The sequence below is a fragment of the Phalacrocorax carbo genome, chromosome 1 (assembly GCF_963921805.1).
Source record: "Phalacrocorax carbo chromosome 1, bPhaCar2.1, whole genome shotgun sequence".
Lineage (NCBI taxonomy): Eukaryota > Metazoa > Chordata > Aves > Suliformes > Phalacrocoracidae > Phalacrocorax > Phalacrocorax carbo.
Genome location: NC_087513.1, coordinates 216,665,223 through 216,685,516, shown reverse-complemented (window position 1 = coordinate 216,685,516; position 20,294 = coordinate 216,665,223). Strand labels below are relative to the sequence as shown.

Sequence of the window (20,294 nt, the reverse complement as noted above, 5' to 3'; positions counted from 1 at the left end):
TAATAATTATGATGTGTTAATTCTGTAGTAAATAAACCAAGCTATTTAAAATTCACGAGTTCACCTGAGAATTATTACATGCTGGATGCGTTTACATTAATGTTGGTAATGACCAGAGCAGCTGAAGTGACCAGTTGTTACTACCCGGTGTTTCAAAAATGAGCTTTAGCTCAGTTTCCTGAGGACGATTGGACTTCGATTTAATCTTGCCCCGACCACTCACTGACGGTGGCTGGTAAATTTAGGCTGTTTTGGGTGAAAGGAGCAAATTACTGAGCCAGAAGCCTTTTAAGAATTCTGTAAACATCTTCTTGCCAGCTTGCAATATTTGAAGTGGGAAAAGCTTACCAACAGATCCTTTGAATTGGGAGGGAGATTAGATACTGACTGCCAGGTTCCAAAGCAAGGGAGTTCTTGCTATGATGCTGCAGCATCTTGAATTACTCCTAGAAGTGAGTGGGGGAAAAAGGAGAAACCAGCAGGTGTGATGCTGGCAGTACTACCGAGGTAGTGCTCTACCCAAGAATCAAATAGTCAATTAATATTCAGGATTTGTGCCAGGATGGAAAGAGAAACACACCTCTATAGCACTGCCACGTCATTCAGTCACTGCTGCTGAAAACCCAGTGGGTGCCTTTCTTCTGGTCTACCTGTTGTTTGTTAGATACGGTGGCAAAACTCGTTTTAGGATGAGTCTGAAGCCAAGTAGCACAGTGAGAAACAGGCTAGAGTCATTTTTTATGTTCACAAACTGGTGCCACAAATCTGCTCTGCAAGTAGCATTTTTATTTATTTATGGAAATTGAGAGTGGAGAATATTCAGTGCCAGATCCTTCTCTTCTTTTTGTTTGGGGTGCCAATTTTTGGAACAGTTTCTGCTAGTTGACTTGCTATGACTAGTGCAAAAGCACATTTGTAACTATATCTACATGAGCACTTACTGTTTGGTTTTTTTTTTAGTGGGAATTCACTTACTTGAGTTTATCCCTTAGCTATTGGGAGACTAGCTAGTGTTTGAAGGCACACAGATTCAAGGTGACTTATATACAGTCTTGAGGGAAACAATGATAATTTTTTCATCATCAAAACAGCATGACTGATGCTGCTTCTTTGTGTCTCACCAGGTATTACTACCCAAATGTCAGAGACCAGATGGTTGCCAAAGGGACCTTGCCTTTGTCACGGCTGTGTGCCATGGTGACTATGCAGCATCGTGAAGAAATAGGCATACAGACTTTTAATCTTCCATTGGTCCCCAAGACTGATTCCTCAGGTGAATTTCATCTGCGGTCTTCAGGTGAGGAAGGCTGGTGGGTTTTCACAGAATCCCAGACTGGTGGGGGTTTGAAGGGCCCTCTGGAGCTCACCCCGTCCCACCCCTGCTGGAGCAGGCACCCCCAGAGCAGGGGCACAGGGCCGCGTCCAGGCGGGGGGTGAATGTCTCCAGGGAAGGGACCCCACAGCCTCTCTGGGCAGCCTGTGCCCCTGCTCTGGCACCCGCACAGCAAAGGGGTTTGGCCTCATGTTCAGGGGGAGCTTCCCGTGTTCCAGCTTGTGCCCATGGCCCCTTGGCCTGGCGTTGGGCACCGCTGAAAAGAGCCCGGCCCCATCCTCCTGACACCCGCCCTTCAGATATTGATAAGCATTGATGAGACCCCCCTCAGCCTTCTCTTCTCCAGGCTGAACGAGCCCAGGTCTCTCAGCCTTTCCTCCCCAGGGAGATGCTCCAGCCCCTGATCCCCTTGGCAGCTCTGCGCTGGCCTTGCTCCAGCAGCTCCCTGCCCTTCTTGAACTGGGGGGCCCAGAACTGGCCACAGCCCTGCAGGTGTGGCCTCACTGGGGCAGAGCAGAGGGGGAGGAGAACCTCCCTCGCCCTGCTGGCCACACGCCTTTCCATGCACCCCAGGGCACTGCTGCCCCCCTTGGCCCCAAGGGCCCGGTGCTGGCTCAGGGTCACCTCGCTGCCCCCAGGCACTGCCAGGGCCTTCTCAGCAGAGCTGCTCTCCAGTAGGTCAACCCCCTATTTAAATGTGGAAGTCTGTGTATATGCTGCTAAGAGAGATAAAAATATGTATTTGTGTTGGTAACTGCTACCAGCCGTGAGTGTTTTTCCTCCCAGCTTTCACTATCACCATGCCTAGTGAAGAATCAGTGATTAAGCATCAGCCACCCTTAAACTCCGAACAAGTTTAAAAAAGCTCTCCGTATGTGTTGAACTGCTTGGTTGCCAAATAAGCCCCACTCTGTAGTTAAACTTCCTCTGTAAGGTGGGGAATGGGAGATCTGAAGAAGGGCTTTGTGATACATGGTGTGGGCAGAGATGTCTGTTCTGCTGTGGTTCTTTGAAATGATGCAAACATCAGCTCTGGGAGGCCACTGAGGAAATCTGAGGCAGCTTCTTGGAAAAAATGGTCATAAAATAACTGGGGCTGGAGAGGGAGTTCAGTGTGCTTCGATTATTTTGTAACAGGTCAGCCACGTGCAGCAGCAGCAAATCTGTCTCTGTGAAGGTTTTGTCACTGCAGTGCTGTAAAGATATGTTGAAATACTGCAGGGTATTTTAAAAGCACTACAATGAGCTCACGCACGAGGGCGCGGCTGGGTTGAACAGCCTCTCCTAGTTTACTACGCCATGAATTTGCCGAGGAGGAGGAGCCATAAAGACCATCTGATCTGACTGCCAGGAGGTCAGGTTGCAGGATGCAGTCCTTAAAACTTCCTTGTGTGCCTCCTGTATCAGGCTGTAGCTTCTGGCTGAAGTGCAGCCTCTTGCACGGTCCATCTCAGTGGATTTCATGTGGAGTTATTTTTTTGTATTAATAGACAAAGTTTTTAGTTAAGAAGTATAACTAAGTAGTGATTATATTGGTTGTAACCGTATAAAAGCTGACCATTTCTTTCCCTTCTTTCTTTCATTTAACCCAGGCTTGCTTGATGTGAGTGTGAGATACCAACGATCCATGAAAACAGCGGCAGGACTAACTGCTCAAGCTGTTTCTCTTTCGGTACAAATACACAGAGCAGCTGGTTTGCAAGCAGCAGCTAGGTAAAGCCTAATTCTAAAAGGAAGATTTTTGTCTTAAAATAGCTTCATCTGGAGGCAGGAGGCTGAGACATTAGATCAGAACAAATTGTAACTGGCCAACTTCCCATCTGCAGAGACCAAGATTCAAACTGGGTTCTGATCAGAAGAGAAAATAACTTTATAGAGAACATCAGTGGTCATTTTTGCCCCTTAAGCTGCAGCACAGTGTGGCAGCATTTGTTCTGTAGAAGGATCGAGATCATAAGGGCACATTTTTTGACGTTTCCACATTTTTCTACACAAAAGGCTGATATAAAAATTGGCTGATATGAAATGGTACCTGTTTGGGTGTTGGATCTTGGTGTTACTGATGCTATTGAGATTTGTTTTCTTGAATTTCACTGTGGAAACATCAATAAACTAACCAGTAAATGAAACACCTTCCTTTTCACCAGAAGGCTGCCGCTCTAAGTGCATGGTATCTCCTGAACGTAGTTCCGATATGCGATCCTCAAGGATTAAGAAAGAAAGGGCTGGAAGAGAGGGAGTCAGTTCCATAAGAGAAGGATGGCTCCTGGCATTCTAAGGCAGCGCTCACTGACCCTCTCTCAGTGTGGCTGAGCTCCTGATCCATCTTAATTCAAGCAGACTCTGTAAGATGAGGATCACTACCATATGGGCCTTGGGGAAAGTGGAATGACCTCAGACTCCTCACCCTTCAGGTGTACGACCTGAGTAACACCCGGGTCTGTTTTCTAAATAATTCCATCTGCTAATTTCACCTCCTTTGGCTCATCAGTACTAGTCTGTAAAAGTAATTTGGCTTGGCCTTTTCCTTCCTTCTGGAGCAGGTTCTCTGGGAAGTTATCCTACAGCTTTTTCTACAGAATGGGATATTTTTGAAGGTGCTGAGTACCTTCTCAACCGCTGTGGTCTCAGATGCTGCCAATGAAAAGAGCACAGCCACCAGTGATGGACCTGGTGACAGTTACTCTTACCCTTTTGTGTCTGTTCCTAGTATGTTCAGATGAAAAAAAAAAAAGGCAAAAAAATAGCACGCAGCCAGAACCCACATCTGTTTTGACTTACGACATTCACTCTTTTGTCCAGTCTTTTCACCATGAACACTTGAAACCTTTGCTTTAAGTGCGTTGGTTCCTAGAGTCCTTGTACATTATATTAATTCTTTTTCTTCTTTTCTTTTTATGTACTAAATGAAGAGCTGTGGCACAAAAGAACCCTTCAGTCCAGTACTATGCAGGTGTGGGAGTTAACGCTTATGTCTCTGTGCACCTCTCCTTCCTGCCTGAGGCAGAGAGACACAGCACACGAGCCGTGGCTCATACTTTCTGCCCCGAGTTCGAGCACCACGTAGAGTTTCCTTGTAACCTCGTCATTCAGAAAAGTAGTGGGGAAGCCTCTTGTCTGGGGGAGCTCTTGCAGTCTGCCAATATCATCTTCTCTATCTACCATCAGAGCACCAAGTCAGGTAAGGAGGACGAGGGATTACAATGACTGAATGCTGTTGCAGAACGATCCAGTCCCCTTAATTTTTAGGTTAGAAGAGAGACTATTCTGCGCAGTTGGTAGTAGATGTAATTATCTAAATTGTCTTCGAGGAGGCTTTGGGAGATACTTCCCCTTGTGCAAAGAGTTATGGTGATCAAGATCACCTTTTAAATGAAAAGCTAATGCAGTTAACAGCAATAGTGCTTGATTCTCGGAGCACCCTGCCTTTGCATGTGCTTGCCTTATTGCCTCCGCTTCATGAACGGGGTAATGGGGGGGTTCAGGGAAATGAGAGCTTAAAATCCTCCAGTGATCCTGTGGCAGATAGGCAGGATTCTTCTACAACATAACAACATGTTGCAGAATTATTTTATCAACAAATTTTACTTAAAGATTACATTGTTTTTAACTCCTGGGGGAGAAAAGTCAGGAGCGGCATGTTGGTAGGGTAACTGACAACTAGCTCCCCACTGGTTACCTGATGTTCATCTATGGAAATATTCCTTAAATAAAATCCTTAAAAGGTGAAAATAATAATTTAAAAGGTTAAAAATCATGAATTCCCTAAAAGTTTCTCCGAATTCAGCGGTGGTGGAGCCTGTGTCCTGTAATGAATGTGCACTGGCAATGCCTACAGACAGGTTTTGTTCACAGCCCTGTTTCTCATGGATTTTGGCCTGATATGAACTGGGCCATTTGTTTGACTTCATCCTTTTTTTGGTGGGTTAAAAGTGTTTTCAGTATGACAGCTGAGCTATTTGCTGCTGAGGCAATACAGCTTTCTTTCAAAGGAGATACTGTCTGAATCACTTCTAAATCTTGCTTTCTGGTTTGGTGTATTTGCAAAATGATTTATTTTCCAGCTGCTGAGACGTTGGCAGCTCGGACATCGAGAGATTATCTTCTTGGGACAGTCACAATTCCAACCAGAGACCTGCTGAGAAGGAGATCAGGTAAATACAGCAGCGTTACGCTGCTGACGTTCTGGGAAAATGCTGTAGCAATTGCTTAAAACCATTTTCATTCCCATTTATGGGGGTTTTGGTTTGGGTTGGGGTTGGTTTTTTTTAGACCAAGATTCTCTCAGACATTCCGCATGCCTTCATTAAAAGTCCTGTATTAAAAAACTCATATAAGGGTGGCTGTTTGAAGGTCAGGTTTCAGGGTGCAGGATGTAGAGCAGCTGAATGAATAGTAACCACCTTCGTATTGTGTTCAGTGCCATTTATGTTCTACCTTAAGACGGAAAGTCCAAGAGTAGAAGTGTGCAGCGGAGGGCCAATGATTGCCTTTGAGATGTCAGAGCTGCAAACAAAGGCTTAGATAGGTTAGAAAGCAGTTGGATTAAGTTTTTTTTGAACTAAATGTAAAATATGTCGTTTCTGCTGTAATCTCAGTGGAGTGCTAGTTTTTTCCAACATGAAGTTTTGGGTTTATCTGTAGTGGGAAGAGAGGCGGAAAAAACTGAGAATGCCTGATTTTATAATTGGAAATTCACAGGATATAGTTTTGTTGTAAAAGGAGTGTCGTTAATGAAATGGAAAGTAAAATGCCCTTGGGATCAGAGCTACCGGTGAGTTTTTCTGAGATCTAACAATTTTCAGCTTTTTCAGGTTATAAATCATTTGACAAATTCCAAACTTTCACAAGAAAGAAACACTTCAAGTACTGGTCCTTGGCTAACGACCAGAGAGCGGGAAATCCTTCACTGATGTTTTTAAAAGGTAGGGTAAGTCTAATGATGATCTTTTCTCCTGAAGGTATTACAGGCTGGTACCCGGTTACCCTTTCTGAAGATTTAATGCCTTCATGCTGCACAAACGTCATGCAGGCCATTGTGGGAGGGCTGGAACTTTCTGTTACCTTTGCTCATCAAGGTGACAGAGAGCGTGTTTTGGAGGCCGCTAAGCTCTTAGGATGGAACAGTGAAGAGAGCCAAGAAGACAGTGTGGACGATAGCGACGAATGGGAGCAGAGCGCCAGTCCAGTGACTGTGACCATCTCGACTCCAAGAGTATGGCTGCCAGTCCACTGCCTGCTGCTTGCAGGCCAGGCGCACCTAAATAGGAGCACTTACTGCTACCTCAGGTATAAGCTGTATAATCAGGAAGCCGCGTGGACTTTGCTTCGGAGGCCAAAATTGAGCGACGACACAAAGAACGTTACAGTGGACTTTAAGAAACCAAACAAGGTGACTCTCAGAAGGAGCCAAGGGCTGCTGTGGTTCTTCAAAGAGGAGAAATTAGAAATCCAGGTGTGGTGGGCGTATGGTAAAGAAAATGATGTGGAAAGACCACTTGATACAGATCGACTTATTGGATCTGCCTATGTCGACCTCGCAGCATTAGCAGAGAGGTCAGGGGCGACACTGACTGTTAGTGGTAAGTTCCTAAAGAACATTGTCATGTCTCCTTCCTCTTTACTGCTGTTTCAGTTTGGTCACTGCTCTCCTCACTTTAAGCAAAACGTTTACGGCTCTGTTTTGTCCTCATGCCACACGGTCTCAACTCCTCCTTTCACTGAAGGTTAAAATGCTTCCTTCTCTGGGTTCAAGACTTAGCAAGTTTAAATGGGTGAAAAATTGGCAGTAATGCTCAGTAAGAGGGAGGGCAGTTAGCGTAGGTGGATTGATGAAGAATGTTTCTTCCAAATTACGGATTTGGCATCATAACAGAGAGAGAAGCAGGAAGAATAATGTCCCTCAAGGAGGCTGAACGCCTGCAGTCAGAGCAAAGGACTAGGCACCAAGAAGGTCATGAAAACTTCCACTTTGTTCAGTTACTTAGACTTCTGTACACGGTATCCATCAGCCACCACCTTGCAGGCGGGTTGGTGGACAGGGTATTGGCTCTTCTTTGGAGTGTGTTCAGGGAAGGGAGAAGGAACAAGAGTTAAAACAGAATTTTTATGCTGCATATGTATTGTGTTTTCCATATATGTGTACGAAATTCACAGAATCCCAGACTCCCAATCAGGCAGGGCTTGGAAGAGCCCTCTGGAGCTCATCCCATCCCACTCCCTGCTGGAGCAGGCACCCCCAGAGCAGGGGCACAGGGCCGCGTCCAGGCGGGGGGTGAATGTCTCCAGGGAAGGGACCCCACAGCCTCTCTGGGCAGCCTGTGCCCCTGCTCTGGCACCCGCACAGCAAAGGGGTTTCTCCTCATGTTCAGGGGGAACTTCCCGTGTTCCAGCTTGTGCCCGTGGCCCCTTGGCCTGGCGTTGGGCACCGCTGAAAAGAGCCCGGCCCCATCCTCCTGACACCCACCCTTCAGATATTGATAAGCACTGATGAGACCCCCCTCAGCCTTCTCTTCTCCAGGCTGAACAAGCCCAGGTCTCTCAGCCTTTCCTCCCAAGGGAGATGCTCCAGCCCCTGATCCCCTTGGCAGCTCTGCGCTGGCCTTGCTCCAGCAGTTCCCTGCCCTTCTTGAACTGGGGGGCCCAGAACTGGCCGCAGCCCTGCAGGTGTGGCCTCAGGACTCTTGGGAAGTTGATGTGCTTTAAAATAGTAATCTGAGCTGCCAGTGGGAAAATGAAGGTGCACACAATTTGGGGGATTGTTTTTAACCTTTATAAGCTGATATTTCTAACTCTGCACTGGGTGATACCTTGCATAGAAATTACATTGGAAAACAAAATTCATTCTGCTGGTCTGCAGTGAACTATACCAGCTTTATTCCAAGATCCTAGTTTTATTTTGGCTTGTTTAGCTGGTTCTTTGTGAATTCTCTTACAGGGGTTTATCCATTGTTCAGATGCAACGCTGCAGACTTAGCAGGAGCTGCTGTACGGGTTCACATCGTTCTTTCTTCCGCTTCTGCTGCTCTGCCCAGCAGACTTCACTGGGCTGAGGAATACAGCAACAGTGAAGATGAAGTCACAGAGAAAGCAGCTGACCTGAGCCCACAGGTCTCTGAAAATCAGAGTCAGAAACTGGCTATAGCAAGTTCAGAAGTCACCAATGGCAAACCACAAGAAGAAGACGGGATGTTTCTGGAAAACACGGTTGCTGTCAATATCCTTGTGGAAAGAGCCATGCATCTAAGTTTAAAAGGTAACATCACCCCTCTCTGGTTTTTTTTTTTCTGGGATCTGTTCATAACAGGTTCTAACATAACAGGAGCAATTTAAAACCAAATCCTCAAACTTTCTCCGGCACAGTGAGTGGTTGTGATGGGTTTTGAACTTGGCCTTGTAGTGTTGCAGCCCCAAGAGCATTGCATCATTGTGTAAGTAGAGGGGAAGCGGGAGGTTAAACTGTTCAGCCTATTTCTATTAATAAAACCCAAAATATAAATAATACAGTGTTCACTGTTACAGATGACAGCTGAATTCTGAAGTTAAGCGTTATCTGAGTCACTTAACCCCAAGACACTCAAATCTCAAAGGCTCTTGCAAAGCAGCATTTTTAGCGTATAATCACTCTGTAAAGCCGGCTTAGTCGCGCTATCTGGAGACTGCCAGGCACAGCGGGGAGGAAGGGCAGCGTGAGGGCAGAGCAGTCTGAGCTCACCCAGCTTTGACACACCGCTTCCCACTCTGTGGAGTGGGCATCGCAGTTCGCTGGCTAGTCGCTGTGCCGAGGGTCACCAAAGGATTGCTCTTTCCTTTTAAATTTACGCTAACCCTATTAAAATATCCCTTCCTAGCAGGTGATGTTCAGTTCTTGATGTGCAGCGGTGTAACACACCAGGTGAATTTGCAGGTTTTTGGAGCCTTTTTGGTTTTGCCTCAAGTTGCAGCGTGTAAATGAATCTCTTTGTTAAAGATGAGTTGAACCCTTTAAAACCCTTCACCTTGGGCACCTCTAGCACGGCGTGGTTTGATCACTTTGTGTTTGCTCAGCACTTGGAGTGATCTCATCTTGTTTGGGCCATTGCACACTAACTAAATACAGATAGGAATAAGGAACTGACCCGAGGTGAGTTCACTGGAAACGTCTCTCTTAAGATCAACTGTTTCACAGTCCAGGAGATACGCCAGGAAGGAACACTCAGCGTTTTATGGCGTGATAACACAACTAAAAGAGTCAAAGATAAGCCGTGATTTAAGTGCAAGTAACGCTGATACATACTGAGCCCCACAGATGGCTTTTTTATAATCTTCTGGAATTCATGGTCTTTGAAAACCTGATGCAACATTGTTTGCTGCTGCAAAGTTTTTTGATGGGATAAAGGAGGTTTCTTATGATGGTGTGCGCTGTTTCCATCTTCAAACAACCTCTCATTTTAAGGGATTTTTAGAAGTAACTAAATGAGAGGCAACTGATACACTGAAACAAATAAGCTGGTTCCAAGTAGGATTTTTCATTCTTCATAACAATTTCCTTATTGTGTACAGATAAAAAGGCTGGAATACGCACCCAGTCCAGTGTGTTACAGATGATAAACTTCCTGCCATTTTGGAAGAATTACTTAAGATACACAATTATCAGAAACCGAGAGAAGAGACAAAATATTTCCCCAAGTCTCTTCATATTTCTCGTGGTCTAAAGTCAACTTTCCTGTTTTCTTTTTCTTCATCTTCCAAATAATACAAAGAAAAGAAACAGCTTAAACTTCATAGCGTTGGAAAGGAATGAAGCTAATTCTATGAAAATACAGAAGTTCTACAAAATGCAGAAGTTCACACCAACAAGTCTTTTCTCTAACTTAGTTCTAACTGCTTTGAGCACTTTTTCGAACAATATTAGAACCGAATTTTCCATGCTGCTTTTAAGGACTGAAGTCACTTTAATCTGCAGCCGCTGACTTCTTCCTGCCATGTTTTTATCCTCTCCCTGTACAGCTCTCGCATCCCCAGGGAAGCGACGTCTGTTCATTTTCTTCTATCTGTGGTGGCCTTTTTTAAAAGTTAACCTTCACCACTGGCCAACAGCTGCTGGACTGGCAGGCGCGGAGCCTTTGATTCTCTCCCCACAGAGCAGCTACAAAACAAGCGTAGGAGCGCAAGCTTCTCCATGGACCTCGCTGGGATCTGTGCCCGTGTATTTATCAGTGGAAGATCATCCCTAGCAAAAGGGGTTTCCCTTCCCACTCCTGGTTTCTCTGCCAGGATGCTCCTTAGAGACATTTTTGTCATATGGACAACAGTTCTTTCAGAATAATGTAAAGAATATATTTCCAGCAGCCCTTCAGCCATGTGGTAGCCATCGGCATGTTATGCTGCCGGTCCGGACCATGTCGTGCAGGAGGTGCCCTAGGCTTAAAGCTCTTGTGTTTTACCACAATGGTCAGGTCACACATCTCAATTCCTTCCCTCACCTCATCCTTCAAATACTGTTTTTATAAAGCAGAATGAAACTCATATTTCTAAGTGTAACTTCTTTGCAAAGTTCAGACATTTGGAGTTGCTGGGCTAAATCAGGCTCTGTAAGACTCAAAATCACAGACTCCCAGGCTGGTGGGGCTGGAAGGGCCCTCTGGAGCTCATCCTGTCCCACCCCTGCTGGAGCAGGCACCCCCAGAGCAGGGGCACAGGGCCGCGTCCAGGCGGGGGGTGAATGTCTCCAGGGAAGGGACCCCACAGCCTCTCTGGGCAGCCTGTGCCCCTGCTCTGGCACCCGCACAGCAAAGGGGTTTCTCCTCATGTTCAGGGGGAACTTCCCGTGTTCCAGCTTGTGCCCGTGGCCCCTTGGCCTGGCGTTGGGCACCACTGAAAAGAGCCCGGCCCCATCCTCCTGACACCCACCCTTCAGATATTTATAGGCATTGATGAGACCCCCCTCAGCCTTCTCTCCTCCAGGCTGAACAAGCCCAGGTCTCTCAGCCTTTCCTCCCAAGGGAGATGCTCCAGCCCCTGATCCCCTTGGCAGCTCTGCGCTGGCCTTGCTCCAGCAGTTCCCTGTCCTTAAATTCTCCCTTGATTATGGCTGAGCTTTCTTATTAGAGCTAACAATTCTTTCTCTTATAGCCTGTTCTTTCCCTTGAAGAAAAGCAAGCTAACACTTTAGAACTGCTGGTTTTGCCTTTGACTACAAAGATTGATTTTAGGTCTGCCTTTACACGCAGGAGATGGTAAGCTCGTCTGGACAGGTCTTGCTCCTTTCTCTAAGCTGAGCTCACATTGCCCATGTCTGTGTTTGAATTGTCATACCTACAGTCTTCTCAAACTGTAAAGAGTTTTGTGTGGCATGTTTTAACTGAGGTCTTTGCGGATACTGTAAAAAAAATCTTGTTCTTATGCAAATCCTTGTGGTCAAGGCATAAATGAGAATTATTTTTAGTTAAATCAGATTCATACTCGTCAGTTTGGATCATTCTGTGAGCAAGGCCTTGGAAAAGCCAAAGCCACATGCTGAGCCCTTGGAAAGCAGAAAGGAGGAAACAATCTGTAATAACTGAGTGATAGTTGGTTGCAAAGTCTGATCTTGTTTCCCCTTGGCTGAGTCCTAGCAGATCTCGCCAGCTACAAATTCACCATCCAAAGCGCTCTGTAAGCAGTAAAATGCTGCTACAGCTTTACAAGCCGTGATATGCTGCAGCAAATTAATCTCACTAATGTGAGCATGAGTAAAAGGGTCCAAGCCTGGAGGAAGGGTCACATGCAGAAGGGAGGGGACCCTGAGCATCTCTCCTCCTTTTTGGGCTATAATTCAGTGCAAGCGATTGTATAGTTTCTGCATTTTTCATTCAGTAATCTCTAATCCAGGAGAGCCAGCATCATCTGGGGAACACCTAGCTCCATCCCTTAATTTGACCTTGTGTTCCTCTGATGATAAACTATCTGCGTCTAAGTGCAAACATACCCAGTTAAGTCAGACTAGTTAATTCATGACCTGTTTTCTCACAAACCTTTTCCCAGGTTATTTCAGGATAAGTGAGGGAGAAAATGCTTACGGTTCCAGCCCTGAATTACGTTTATGCAAGGAGTCTTGTGAAGGTTTGGCGGGCGCATTGCAGAGCAAATGCCATCCTTGTGGTTTACCTTGGCTGTCACAAAGGTCTAGTTTGTGCGTGGATTAAAAATGGTATTTCCTGAAGCTACTTAAAAACAATTTCAGCAAAGCCTGCCTGCTACCCCACGTATAGCTCCCTGGACTAGGACAGGAAAGCAATTGTTTTTTCCCCTCCCTAATCCTGATATAAACTTTGATATTTTGGCCAAAATATTACCGCCTCACCTACCTTAGACTTTCTCCTCTCAAATTTCCTGCTGGTGCAGGAGCAGAGCTGATAGGAGCACGCAGGCACTGAATAGTGATGGGTATCTTACTTTCCACATGCTCTGTCCCTGCTCAAAGCATGTACCGTGTGAAAATGGCATAAAGTGTAGCCTGATGAAGTTTGCTGATGACACCAAGTTGAGTGGGGGAGTAGACACTCCAGAAGGGAGAGCTGCTCTGCAGGGAGATCTGGATTGGCTGGAGGGGTGGGCCAGCAAGAACCTTATGAAGTTCAACAAGGACAAGTGTAAGATCATGCACCTGGGAAAACATAATCCAGGAGTGCAGCACAGACTGGGACCCACCTGGCTGGGGAGCAGCTCTGTGGGAAGGGACCTGGGGGTCCTGGTGGGCAGGAAGCTCAGCATGAGCCAACAGTGGCTGCTGCGGCCAAGAGGCCAACAGGGTGCTGGGCTGCATCAAAAAGGGCATCGCCAGCAGAGAGAAAGAAGTCACCATCCCGCTCTACTCAGTGCTTGTCAGGCCACACCTGGAGCACTGTGTGCAGTTCTGGTCCCCGCTGTACAAAAAGGATGTGGCCAGGCTGGAAGGGGTCCAGAGAAGGGCCACCAGGATGATCAGAGGACTGGGCAGCTGCCGTACGAGGATGGGCTGGGAGAGCTGGGTTTGTTCAGCCTTGAGAAAAGGAGGCTCAGAGGGGATCTCATCCCCACGTACCAGTACTTAAGGGGCAGCTACAAAGAAGATGGAGACTCCCTTTTTACACGGAGTCCCACGGAGAGGACAAGGGGGATGGACACAAGTTGCCCTTGGGGAGATTCCGATTGGACACGAGAGGGAAATTTTTCACAGTGAGGCCAGTCACCACCGGAATAATCTCCCCAGGGAAGGGGTTGGCTCGGCCACGTTGGGCACCTTCAAGAGCCGTCTGGACAGGGTGCTGGGCCGTCTTGTCTAGGCTGGGCTCTTCCTAGAAAGGTTGGACTAGATGATCCCTGAGGTCCCTTCCAACCTGGCATTCTGGGATTCTGTGTGTGAAAATACAGGGAACTGCGACAGCTGATCTGTCACACAAACTCCCACTTCTGCAACGGCTGTGAAGGGCGCTGGGAAAAGTTGGGAGGGAAGCCAGCAAGGATTGGAAATTAAATTGTATGTACCGCTTTTTCCTCTGTATTTAAATCTCCATAACAGATTGAGAGCGGTACTTGTTTCTGTCTTGCAGGGACCTTCAGTTTCTCTATTTCAGTCTTTCTGAGATTAACTAATTGAAGCTATAAAAAAGTTAATTAATCCTGGGGTATCGTTAACACCGGCAGTGCGTTTTCTTACTCAGTCAGCACAAGTGAGCTTCTCAGAAATCAGCTGTGAAGTCAAACTGCTTTTTGTAACGCTGGGTGTTTTCTGTGTTTGCAGCTGGGATTGCCAGGCTCTGCGGTCCAGCGTGGAGGATAGATCGAGCACTGGAATAGGGTCCTAGGGACCTGGCTTTTATTCCTAGCTTTGCCTCTGACTGCTCAGATGATCTTGGGCAAATAGTTTTTCTCCCTTGAATATTCCAGTTTCTGCTCTGTAAAAGGGTCATGTTGTATTTGCTCCCATTGTAAATATAAATTATTTTCAGCTCCACCAATGAAAAGGAGTATTTCTACATGGAGTATTTTTACACGGAGTCCCATGGAGAGGACAAGGGGGAATGGATACAAGTTGCTCTTGGGGAGATTCCGATTGGGCACGAGAGGGATATTTTTCACAGTGAGGAGAGTCACCACTGGAATAATCTCCCCAGGGAAGGGGTTGGCTCGGCCACGTTGGACACCTTCAAGAGCCGTCTGGACAGGGTGCTGGGCCGTCTTGTCTAGGCTGGGCTCTTCCTAGAAAGGTTGGACTAGATGATCCCTGAGCTCCCTTCCAACCTGGCATTCTGGGATTCTGTGATTTCCTAGATGGTGGATTTCTTGTTAATTATCTGTTTTTAATTGCTGAACTGCCTTTAGATATTTTTTTTTAATTATTTATAACAAATCTGTACTTAATTCTGTGTAATTTTAGGGAGTCCTTTGACAGAACGTGAAGTAACAGCCCCCAGTAGCTGTGTGTCGTTTGCCGTTGCTGGTGCAGATGCTCCGATAACCACTTCAGTAATAGAAAATACAGACTCACCGATCTGGGACTTTCAGCACCAAGCAAGGTAAGCGATGTGGACTCGCACAGACACACTGTGGATCTGACAGCTGGGCTAGGTGTGAAAAGGACACATCCAGTTCTGGGGGTATTTTTCTACTTGGAGGACCTTGTACTCTCAGCTAAAAATGCTTCTTTCCATGTTTTCTGATCACCACGTGCTCATATTGGGTGAAAAGTTGTTTGAGGAGGCTTGGTCTTAAAGCTAAAGTGAGGAAGGGCAGTTTGACATGCACAGAACCTTGGCTGCATTGTATTTTGGCTTAATATCGTGGGTGAGTCAGTCTATTTCCACTCGTCTGTAGTTTCCCCATCTAGAGGATGGGGCCGTGTCATGGTTCAGCCCCAGTCAGCAATTCAGCACCAGGCAGCCACTCGCTTGCTGCCCCCAGCCCTGTGGGACGGGGGAGAGAATCGGAAGGGCCAAAGTAAGAAAACTCATGGGTTGAGATAAGAACAGTTTAATAATTAAAATAAAACAGTAATAACAACAATAATAATAATATAATGAAAAACAAAATAGAGAGAGTGAGATGAAACCTCGGGAGGGAGGAAAACCCAAACCACAAGCAATACAACCACTCACCACCCACCAACCAACGCCACCAGTCCCCGAGCCATGACCACTGCTTCCCCTGGCCACCTCCCCCCAGTTAACGTACTGGGCATGACATCACATGATATGGAACATCCCTTTGGCCAGTTTGATCAGCTCTCTTGGCTGTGCCCCCTCCCCTCCTGGCTGCTTGTGCCCCCGCCAGAGCCTGGGGAGCTGGAAAAGCCCTTGACTAGTACAAGCACTGCCCAGCAACAGCCAAACATCGGTGTGTTATCAACGTTATTCTCATACTAAGCCCAGAGCACAGCACTGGGCCAGCTGCAGGGAAGAAAATTAACTCTATCCCAGCTAAAACCATGACAGGCTGCAAATTGCTAAAGGGTTCTTGCTAAGATTAAGTAAGACTTGATCCAATTTATTGCCTTTTTCTGCGTGTTTTACTTTGTTTCATGCTTAGAAATTGTGCTCTGGTTCAGGACCAGAGCTCTAAGCTTGGATTCACCTACTGAAACTTTATATATCTGGAAGTTAGGTTTCTGACTCCGAGCTGTCTGGCTGTGGCCTCCTCTGCAGTCACTGGGGAGGCACAGGCACCTCCAGACTGTTAGTCATTTGACTTGTGTTAGAGACCCAACTTAGGACAAAATTCCCTAAGGATGATGCCTGTTTCTCTGCCAAAATAGTGTAGGGAACATAGCTCGGACTTAGACATCTGAGCTTTGATTAGAGCAGGTGAATTGACCACTCCAAGGAACCTCAGCAGATCAGACCATACATGGTAGTGTTTAGAAATAAACCTGTGTCTGCAGCCTTGTGGTTTCTCCAATGTGTCTATACCAGATTTTAAATTAATTCCAAAGCAGCAGCCAAAAGCGTTCTCTATACGAGGTGGAACAAGCCTGTTACAGGCAACAGGAAAGCATACTGAGGGTATTCTGTCCGTAACAAAATGCATGCAAATACATACCAGTGCCTCCACAGGAGCGGGCTTTTCTGCCAGGCTGCTGAGTTGGGTTTTTGGCTTTAGGGAGTTTGTAATATGAAGATGAAACCATTGAAAGACTGACAGCTGAAGGTTCAAAGTTTTGTTTCATAGGTTGCTTACGTTCAGAGTCATATCTGAATTGCTTCAAGCAACTTAAAAGCTCTTCTACATTCGACACTTGGGTTTCCAGGGTAGTTTTTTCCAGAAATCCACTTCAAATATTACAGCTTTCAACGATAACCCCGGTGCTTTGCTGTCCCTGTATTACTGAGTCATGAGATAAACTGTATTTCCAGTTCGTTGTGGTTTTATTGTCCTGTCTTTGAAATTCACAAGAGCCAGGAGAGGGAAACACTTCTTGATTAAGCAAAAGCCAAACCCGTGTAAAGGTAGTTATGCTTTTGAGGGCTCATTGATTTGGGGTTTTGTTGTGTTCCGCCCCTCCATCATTCCAGAAGGAAACTAATTTGTCTGGATAGGCACAATGGCATTGAATCCTCAGGGGCATTTTACTGCACTTGCCCTTTTTTCCTACTTTGCATAACAAATTATGATTTTGTTCTTAACAGATTATCCAAAGAACTTCTCCTGGATCCACAGCAAACCTTGGTCTTCAAAGTGTGGCATAAAGCAGGTAAAGTTTGTGGTGTGGTATTGAGAGGAGTGACTTTTCTGCATCCCCTTCCTCGGGTGACTTGTATTTAATACAAGTGAAGTAAATGCTATTAAGTAAACTAGAGAGTAGAATTCTAAAGACATTTTTTATCTTGCACTAGAGAAATGCTGGAGATAAATACCCATTGATTTCCTGCCCCTCATCATCCTTTTTTTCCCATTAATCTTCTGGCAAGGATTGGTTCCGTTTTTAATTTGACAGTACTTTAAAAGTAGACTTTTACCAGTGAAGGAAATTTTTTACCGTGTCTTTCACCAGAACAGTGCAGGACAGCCAGGGGGTCAGGCCCAGCCAGCACGGCTGCATGAAAGGCAGGTCCTGCCTGACCAGCCTGATCTCCTTCTGTGACAGGGTGGCCCACCTGGTGGGTGAGGGAAAGGCTGTGGGTGTTGTCAGCAACCTCCCAGAGAAGCTGGCGGCTCATCGCTTGGACGGGTGTGCTTTTAACTGGGGAAAAAACTGGCTGGCTGGCCGAGCCCAGTGAGTTGTGGTGAACGGAGCTGAATCCAGCTGGCAGCCGGTCACGAGCAGGGCTCCCCAGGGCTCAGTGTTGGGGCCGGTCTTGTTTAACGTCTTTATCAATGATCTGGATGAGGGGATGGGGTGCACCCTCAGTCAGTTTGCAGGTGACACCAAGTTGGGTGGGAGTGTTGATCTGCTCAAGGGCAGGAAGGCTCTGCAGAGGGACCTGGACAGGCTGGATCCATGGGCTGAGGCCAGTTGTGTGAGGTTTAACAAGGCCAAGGGCCGGGTCCTGCCCTTGGGTCACACCAACCCCAGGCATCACCCCAGGCCTGGGGCAGAGGGGCTGGGAAGTGCCCGGTGGAGAAGGCCCTGGGGGTGCTGGCTGACAGCCGGCTGGGCATGAGCCAGCAGTGCCCAGGTGGCCAAGGAGGCCACCAGCCCCTGGGCTTGTGTCAGCCCTGGTGTGGCCAGCAGGGGCCGGGCAGGGATGGGGCCCCTGTGCTCGGCCCTGGGGAGGCCCCACCTCGAGTGCTGGGCTCAGGTTTGGGCCCCTCGGGACAAGAAGGGCCTGGAGGGGCTGGAGCGTGTCCAGAGAAGGGCAGCGGGGCTGGGGCAGGGTCTGGAGCACAAGTGTGCTGGGGGGCGGCTGAGGGGGCTGGGGGGGTTTAGCCTGGAGAAGGGGGGGCTGAGGGGGGCCCTTCTCGCTCTCTGCAGCTGCCTGAGAGGGGCTGGAGTGAGGGGGGGGCTGGTCTCTGCTCCCAAGTCACCAGTGACAGGGCGAGAGGGAACGGCCTCAAGCTGCGTCAGGGGAGGTTTAGGTTGGATGTGAGGGAAAATGCCTTCCCTGCCAGAGGGGTCAGGCCCTGGCACAGGCTGCCCAGAGAGGTGGGGGAGTCCCCGTCCCTGGGGGGGTTCAACCACCGTGTAGCCGTGGGACTTGGGGCCATGGTTTAGGAGGCCTGGGGGTGTTGGGTTGGGGGCTGGACTTGATGATCCGAGAGGTCTTTTCCAACCTTAATGATTCTGTGATTCTATGATTTATATGTTGTTTGTTGTCTCTCCAGTTGGTTGAAGTGTGGCCCGCCAGTTGTAATCAAATTTTTTTACATTGGCATGGATATATTTTAACAATTGCTCTTGTACCCTGTCTCAGCATTCACCGGGGGAGCTGAAGGCCTTGAGTTTCAAACCTTACAACATAAAAGCTTTTTGTAAACATTTTTACTGAACCTGCTGTTTGTTGATAAATGATAAAAGATCCTGCTAATAGTCCAAACTGGTGTTTGCCCAGATCCTCCAATATTTAATTGGTACCAAGCAAGTGCAAAAATCTGTGCATTTGTTGGTGGAAAGGCAGCCCAGCTTCTTCCACTCAAACTGCTAGGACATGATTTTTAAAATGCTGGGGGTTTTTCTTTCTTTTTACATATTAAAGGTTCAGCTGCCAGATTTCTTGCTTCAAAAATAAATTTCCTGAGTAGCTCAGATTTTCTCTGTATCATGCAGCGTACCACGTGTACACGTTGATTCTCCTGCCAATCCCTCTCCCTGTCCTGGTCTTTCATTTCCTCTGCAGGGATGTTTTTAGCTGAATGCAACTGCTAAGGTGATCCAGATAATAGCCTCTTCTTGGACAGGACTGTTTGTTCTGTACTTCAGATAAATTCTCAAGACAGAAAAGATTAAATGTACAAAAAACACAACAGTGTAATGACAAAACAGCGTTTTTTAAAGTTTTGGCAAAGCGAAAAGGGACAAAACAGGAGTTTCTGATGTGATAAAACAATTCCAGAGGTGGAGTGCACTTGCCAATGTCCCTGAATTGGTCTCCAGGTTTATGTCAGGCCACCCCTGGAGTGCTGTGTCCAGTTCTGGTCCCCGCTGTACAAAAAGGATGTGGCCAGGCTGGAAGGGGTCCAGAGAAGGGCCACCAAGATGATCAAAGGACTGGGAAGCTGCCATACGAGGATGGGCTGGGAGAGCTGGGTTTGTTCAGCCTTGAGAAAAGGAGGCTCAGAGGGGATCTCATCCCCACGTACCAGTACTTAAGGGGCAGCTACAAAGAAGATGGAGACTCCCTTTTTACACGGAGTCCCATGGAGAGGACAAGGGGGATGGACACAAGTTGCCCTTGGGGAGATTCCAATTGGACATGAGAGGGAGATTTTTCACGGTGAGGCCAGTCACCGTTGGAATAATCTCCCCAGGGAAGGGGTTGGCTCGGCCACGTTGGGCACCTTCAAGAGCCGTCTGGACAGGGTGCTGGGCTGTCTTGTCTAGGCTGTGCTCTTCCTAGAAAGGTTGGACTAGATGATCCCTGAGCTCCCTTCCAACCTGGCATTCTGGGATTTTTTTCACATCTGTTTGTCTCTTCTTTCCAGCCCATTTTCAAGCTGAATATTTTTCCCTTTATTACAACCCTGGTTTAACTAGTTCGTCTCATTAAGTATTGCATAGGGTACGTAACCCTTGTGTCCTTTCTTACACCTGCAGCAAGACCCGCATCCTGCTGGGAATTATTCCCCGTGTAAGTGTTGATGTTATCAAGAGCTGCAGCGGGGACAACTATTTTGGCAAGTCCGTAGGGAGGAAGCCGGTTTATTGCTTGAAACAATTCTTCCTGCTGCTCAGTCAGGCACCGGCAGCCTCTTAGTTTGAAGCATGGTAACAACCAAAATCTAAGTGTCTTTTCTTGTTCTTTTGTCCTTGCTTTTTTTATTCCACTTTTTACTTGCTCTTTCCCTCATGAGAGCCGTCAGCTTTTAA

General features: G+C 47.1%; 1 protein-coding gene across 5 annotated transcripts in view; it reads left to right on the top strand.

The window, feature by feature from the left end:
- C2CD3 (C2 domain containing 3 centriole elongation regulator) overlaps nt 1-20,294 on the top strand; it is a 59,804-nt gene that overhangs the window by 23,038 nt on the left and 16,472 nt on the right. For all 5 annotated transcript variants that reach the window (XM_064441573.1, XM_064441575.1, XM_064441574.1 and 2 more), the window contains exons 19-26: nt 1,125-1,297; nt 2,926-3,046; nt 4,246-4,514; nt 5,398-5,487; nt 6,295-6,915; nt 8,271-8,588; nt 14,712-14,850; nt 16,957-17,021. In XM_064441573.1, the coding sequence (XP_064297643.1) occupies nt 1,125-1,297; nt 2,926-3,046; nt 4,246-4,514; nt 5,398-5,487; nt 6,295-6,915; nt 8,271-8,588; nt 14,712-14,850; nt 16,957-17,021 (1,796 nt within the window). The remainder of the gene's footprint in view (nt 1-1,124; nt 1,298-2,925; nt 3,047-4,245; nt 4,515-5,397; nt 5,488-6,294; nt 6,916-8,270; nt 8,589-14,711; nt 14,851-16,956; nt 17,022-20,294) is intronic.